Genomic DNA, 7,001 nt, shown 5'->3' with positions numbered 1-7,001 from the left:
CCTACATGTTCTGCAAATGTATTAGGATGGTGCCCATAGCATACCCTTAGATAAGGAAAATAAAATCAAAAAGCTTGGTGGAGGCATAATTGCAGAAAAGTGATAACCAAAGGAATGCGCTTTTAATACTCTTTGGTATTAACTTTCCTATAACTGGCAACAGCACACAGCTGTGTGTGTGTATGTGTATTTGATTTCTTTGTTTTGGGTTAAACCCTTCCAGCAACATACAAAAGGTGAATTCAAGGTGTCCCGAGTACTGCAGGAATGCAATTATCTCCACCCCCTGCTCTGGGAACACAGCATTTGACTTTGTCTAGAATTCCTGGAATCACCTATCTGCCAGCTGCCGGCGGCTTCAGTCCCGATCAGGAGGCCCACTGATCCGAACTTCCAGGATGCATCTACTGAACCGTGTTGCTGTCGCCTTCCTCTTGCTGTCCTTGGCTTGCCGGCTGTCTTTTTCAAAAGGTGATCCTTTTATCATAACTATACTTGTAATTAGGATATCAGCACCGGGTTGGGGGCAGGGAGTGGAATTGGACAACTAGAGGAAACCACTGTGGCAGCATTTTAACATGCCTGGAATATTTTACCATCTTAATATATTTATGGGGTTGTTCAGTGCAGCAAGTATTCGTCTCTTCTGAAAAGGCTGGGACTCAAAAAGGGTGTCCCCCCTTCCATTTGTCTAAATTCAGGCTAGATAAAACAAAAATCCAGTGCATTGTAACTAAAAATATATTCGCCTTGCCCTCATAGGGGAAAAATGTATGAAAAGTTCATGGCTCATGCATGGATGCTGTCAGGTGTCAAATTCAGGTTTCAGCCAAGAATGGGGGAGGGGATAACAGAGAGAGTGGAATCTGAGGAGGGGGTGTTTGGCCCAGTTTGCATGCCTATTATGACACGGTCTGTTTAAGACATTTTGGAAATAATACAGGTTTTTTTTTCAATGACTCATGAAGTTATATCATGGATCTGGAGGGAGGATGAGAACAAAGGAGTAATAATCGGCCCCAGGTTTCAGTACACATTAGAAAACATGATTCGCTCACCAAGGACTGCGGCTGTCATTCTCCAGCCTTTTGGGGGGATACCACATGGCAACAGGCTCAAGTAAAAGAGCTCCAAGATACCTAATAAGCAGACAGGTGTTTCAATTAGTCGTAGGGGTAATGATTACTGATGATCTTTTTAAAAAAAAAAACAAATTTAGCAAAAAGTGATTGGCAATGAGATCTTGACTCTGAGTACTAGTTTGCCTGGACTATCCTACAATGTTTACTTCTGGGGATCATAGGGTTTATGAAAACTGCCCTTAGCATGGGACAAATAATTTTGGTGCAGTGATACTGAACAGGAGCTGGAAAATATTGCTGGTACTAACGGGACTGGGCACTATTTCAAGTTTCAGTTGTGTAGGCAGAGGATGCAAAGAAATTTTGGTGGGAATGATAGGAAAAGTCACAGTAAAACTCCAAGTTTTGAATCTGGATACATTAAAGCTCAAATGGCAAATAAGGCCATCTATTCCATGTGTAAGGTTTAATGAAATAATGTGTAAGCACCTTGATGTGAACGGCCCAGGCTAGCCTGATCTCATCAGATCTCAGAAGCTAAGCAGGGTCCAGCCCTGGTTAGTATTCGGATGGGAGACCTCCAAGGAGTACCAGGGTCATGACATGGAGTGAGGCAATGGAAATCCACCTTTTGCCTTGAAAACCTTATGGGGTCACCATAAGTCGGCTGCAACTTGAAAGCACTTTCCACCACTAATGTGTAAGCAATATTGGGGTTGTTTATTATAACCAGATCTAATTGTGAGTCTGACAAATAATTTTACGTGATCTGAAATGCGGAGAAGTCTAGGACAACTCTCTCTAAATGATTAACTTTCTTTCTTTGTGGGTTAATTTGGGGCTGGTGTTCTGTGGTTGTATTCTTGTTTGTAGTTAGTTACAAAGCAATGATTTGGATTTACATGCACAAATCTGAGCATGCTGATGGTCCCATCAGCCCTAACCTGGATAGCGCAGGATAGCCCAATCTCATCAGATCTCAGAAGCTAAGCAGGGCTGGCCCTGGTTAGTACTTAGATGGGAGACCACCAAGGAAATCCAAGGTTGCCGTGCCGAGGCAAGCAATAGCAAACCACTTCTGTTAGTCTCTTGCCATGAAAACTCTACGGGGTCACCATAAGTCAGCTGCGACCCGACAACATTTTCCTTCACCAATGCTCCCATCAAAGTACACTGGTACCTGCCCAGAAGGGGTTAAATTCTAGTCACACAGGATGCTTAATGGAGTGGTACTGGAAACGAGTCCTTTGGATGTGTGAACACTTGCCTGGAAAGGAACCATACATTTACTCAAAAAGAAATTGTGGACTTATATATTTTTCTATTTTTATCCCACCCTCAACCCCCAGCCAACGCTTCTTAGTGGACAAAACACACCCTGTAATGTTAAAGTGCTCACATGCTGGTTGCTTTTCCAACACTGTCTTTAGTCTTAATGTGCGGCATAAAGGGAGGAGAGAGCATGTGAGCATTAATCACAGAATATTAATCACTTGGCAGAGTTTAGTGAGGAGTAATGCAAAGCAATTGAACATATGAAAGGACTGAGAAATTATTACGATGCAATGTGGACATCTCTGGATTCTGTCAAATCCTGTTGGCTACATCTTGTTTAAACCAGTTATACAAAATATATATATACAAAATTCCCATGGGGCCAGCTCTCTTTTACTTTAAATTCGTTCTCAAAACCCATCACTTTTCCTGAATTCGTTCTTTCCCTGATATGTATGGGTTGGGATGGAATGACTATATCCTACAAGCCTAAGCCTTGAGTTTCTCGTCCCAAAAATGCCTTTCTTCTCTTTCTTTCTAGAGACCGAACAACACTCTGAAAATTCTTCAAAAGTGATCGAATGCCTTCGTAAGTGTGTCTTCCTTGATGTGCCGCAGTGTTCTTGATACAGACACATTCTGAAAAAACTGGTGTGTACGTGTGTGTCTAACAGAAATTGCCTTGCACTTAGGTAAAAGAATCCTGTGGTTTCGCCAAATCCTCCAAGTATCTGCTGTTTCAGAGGGCTGCTCCACAAGCAATTAATTTCTAACACTGATATCACTTTTTCTTAGAGGATAATGTGCACACAACCACATGTGAGATAAATGACCACAGATCTGTTTTGCTGAAGGTACACACATTGTGGGAACTTACTGCTGATTAGGGCTTCCTCCTATGGTGCGACTGTGGTAGAATGCAATGTGCTTCTTTGCAGAATCAGCCACTGATTGCATGGTAGGTAGCTTTGAAAAATATATTTTTTCCAATAGAACACCATCACAACATTACAAATTGTTGTAGAGTCAATGATACAATCCTAGTTATTTCAAGACCTGAACTGAAATGGATGGCATGGTAGATAATCATACCTTAAAGCTAATCAATTGCTTCATCCTGCCAGCACCCCTTTTTATAAACACCCAAGGTCTTTCTCGTTGCCACTAATTTCCTGCCAATTCTGTCTCTGCTTCTCATTCAGATCTAGGTTTGTTTAACCTTAAACCACCTTGAAAATTCACAGAACTGATGACCAGATTCCCCAAAATATATGCCATACCCCAGTCACCAAAGAACTTCACCCAAAATATACAGAATTATAAGTTTACACCAGTGTTGAAAGCTCAGATACTGATCTAGTTAAAGAGCCATGGCTGTTGTGCTCAGAAACAACTCTGGGATGACAGGGGCAGGATATAGTTTACCAGCACACCTTACAATTTGTCACTAATTACCACAAAACAGAAACTAAACTGCTACCAAGCCTTTCTTATTTAATAAAAGGGATTTCCAGACGTACCCCTGCTAAAGAAAGGAACACTACTGAAGAACTGAGGAGTGTGTATGAATCTCCAAGACAAATCTCAGAACTATTCTTAAATAAGGAAAACTTTTATTCAGGACAAATACGTTTGCATATATATAACCAGGGCTTGGACAGAACACTGTCATACATCCAAATCACATGGCACTAGAGTAAAACGGGTTCCAGTCATATGAAAAACAATTTGCACACCACCAGATAAACTTACAGATCAGCCCACGGTAACTCCTTGAATGTGTTTCATGGCCAAGTGAGGATTTGCACCTGATTCTGGAGGGCGAGAGATTCAAAACAGATAAAAGGAAGTATTTTTTTCACACAACGCATAGTTAAATTGTGGAACTCCCTACCCCAGGATGTGGTGATGGCTGCCAGCTTGGAGGGCTTTAAGAGGGGAGTGGACATATTCATGGAGGAAAGGGGTATTCATGGCTATTAGTTAGAATGGATACTAGTCATGCTGCATACCTATTCTCTCTAGTATCAGAAAAGCATGCCTATTATTTTGGGTGCGGTGGAACACGGGCAGGATGGTGCTGCTGCAGTCGTCTTGTTTGTGGCTTCCTAGAGGCACCTGGTTGGCATTATGTGAACAGACTGCTGGACTTGATGGGCCTTGGTCTGATCCAGGAGGGCCTTTACACTGTTCTCTACACTGAAATACAACCCCTCTGGCCACTCTATTGCAAAAGCCTTCATGGTGTAGGAGAACCGCCTAGTTCCTGTGTGAGAAGTGCAGGCAGGGCCATGACATGTGGTACTGTCAAGTCAGTGATATATGGGCCCAACATTCTGCGTTCAGCTGAGGTACAGACACATGCACCGTCAGTTAGTTATGTAGGCCTCTTTTTTCTCCGCCATCAGATGTAGACTACTGCCCAGAAGCAGCCAAATGCTGCCCGCTCGGGGTAGATGACTACGGCTGGGTCGCCGCTGCGGTTGGCTGGAGTCTGTGGTTTCTCACTCTCATCCTATTCTGCATCGATAAACTCAACAAACTCCAGCCTGATGAACCCAAACACTTGGAAGCGTGAGAAACAACAAAGCTGAGAAATGCCTCTGCCTGTCTTTGCTGTTCAAGACGAAGTGAGTGGCTTCAGACATTCATTTAGCTTCCTTTGCTGCTGGAGCGTAAGAGGACATTTCTGAACAGCGCACTGCAAAGAGGGCCTGAGAAGAACAAGACTCTGCAAAGTTGTGCCATACTGTTATTATGCATCCCCTGTGTCCTGCCAAATGAGAGAATCCCAGCTCCTTATTGCAGCTGCTATTTATAACTCCATCAAATGCAATGGCAGCACCCGCCTGGATTCCCTAGTCTCAGCTGCGAATTTATCATCCATAGTAAAAGGTCAGCTTATCCCCTCTAAAACTGGGACGGGAAATCTTCAGTTCTTAAGCACTTCTTCTGATGAAACACACTGTGAAATTTTTTCCCCCAATTACATCTTGAAGAGTTGCTTCCTGGGTGTTTTTTTTTTAAACAAACCTAAGCGAAACAGGCACAGTTCAAAGTAGTAAAAAAAAATCTTGCTGGTCATGCTATGTCCAGCTCTACAGGGAGATGTGGTGTTTTGCTTCTCTGTGGGCTGTACAGCAAACACAAAACCAAATGCTTGCACAATAACGAAATAAAAGCTGCTGGCCTTTGCATGATAATTCTGCTTTCTTAAAGCAGTGGTATTTGCTAGGATGTTACAAAAGGCAGAGGAGGAAGTATTTAAGTGGGCTGCCACTTGATTTATTTAGATATTTATACCCCACTTTCCTCACCAATGGGTACCCAAAGCAGCTTACAATATTCTCTCCCTTCTTTGCTTTATTCTCACAACAACCCTGTGAGAATAGGGGGGCTACCAGGAGGAAAAGACGGAATAGTGTAGGGAGGGGGATACAGAGGAAACATGTCCCCAATGAGGCCCTGCAGGTTCTCCACCGCACAGCTGGGCCCACCTCAGCCCAGAAGCTGGCACCGCACAACTGGCACGCCGCAGTTCTGCATCCGGCATGGTACAACTGGGCCTGCCTCAGCTCTGCAGCGGACACCAAGCAAAGGTAGAGGCTGCCCAGGGAGGGAAGGAGGGAAATCTGATAATGGGGGCAGATCGGTTGGCTGGTGGGTGGGAAGGAGAGAAGGAAGCAGAAAAAGGGGCTCTCAGGCCAAGGGGGAAAAAGAAATAATGGGGAAGGGAAAATGAGATGCCATCCACAAGTCCTTGTGGGCTCCCAGACTTGACAATGGCACCTGGCTTCAAAGGTGACAAAGACAAATCCATGGAGGATGGGTCTACAGTTGCCGCAATAGTTAAGTAATGCTTTCATGCTCATAGGCAGTATACTGTTGAATACCAGTTGCTGGAGGGCAAACAGTGGGGCGGGATTGGTATCCTCATGCCCTACTTGAGGGTTAGAACATAAGAAGGGTTTCCTTCTAGGGTTTCCCACAAGAGCCTTGCTGGTCACTTTAGGGAACAGGACCAGTTTGTTCTGATTCAGCAGGCTGCTTGTTTATGTTCTCACATTTACTACCATGGAAGGGGCATCTACCAGATGAGAAACAGCACTTCCAAGACATAAGGAAGGGTCAAAGGGCTGAACAGTTAATTGGCAGGGGCTACATGTGGGTGACAGATCATTCCCCCCTACAATATAATTTAAGTTATGTATGCAATAACTTCTAACAAAAGCTAACTCAGAAAGGAACATCTTTGGTAGCAAGATGCAAGAAACCAGGAAACAAATCTCAACAGGAAACAAATCTTTTAAGGAAAAAAACCCTTTGTTGGTCACTGCGTTTTTATTGTGTATTTTTCCTTCTGCTTTCATTGTACATGCACTGAAATAATCACAAAACATCCACATTTTCTACGTGCAAAAATAAACAAAAAAAATCACAACTTTCACAACACAAATTTTGGTGTTGGACCTGCCAACGACTCAGTTCACAAAAAATAGATATATAAACCTGTGTATTTACAAACGTACAGAAACCAAAGCCATATTTTTCTTGTGACAACTGACTAATCAATCAGCTAAGAGACAGTTAAGAAAATTGCATTTAACTAATGGAGAGTAAGTCTTTTAACAAAGAGCTTTCTTC

At 43.1% G+C, this 7,001-nt stretch overlaps 1 protein-coding gene across 1 annotated transcript; it reads left to right on the top strand.

The window, feature by feature from the left end:
* Positions 1-398: 398 nt before the first annotated feature.
* On the top strand, positions 399-4,939 carry TMEM213 (transmembrane protein 213). Its single transcript, XM_056847108.1, has 4 exons — positions 399-471; positions 2,899-2,946; positions 3,560-3,565; positions 4,766-4,939. Exons 1-4 carry the CDS (start codon positions 399-401, stop codon positions 4,933-4,935), a joined length of 297 nt encoding a protein of 98 aa, XP_056703086.1. The 3' UTR covers positions 4,936-4,939.
* Positions 4,940-7,001: the final 2,062 nt, after the last annotated feature.

The sequence above is a fragment of the Euleptes europaea genome, chromosome 3 (genome assembly GCF_029931775.1).
Source record: "Euleptes europaea isolate rEulEur1 chromosome 3, rEulEur1.hap1, whole genome shotgun sequence".
In the NCBI taxonomy this organism is placed as follows: domain Eukaryota; kingdom Metazoa; phylum Chordata; class Lepidosauria; order Squamata; family Sphaerodactylidae; genus Euleptes; species Euleptes europaea.
The sequence above is the reverse complement of the archived record's forward strand: the minus strand, read 5'-3'. Positions and strand labels throughout refer to the sequence as shown.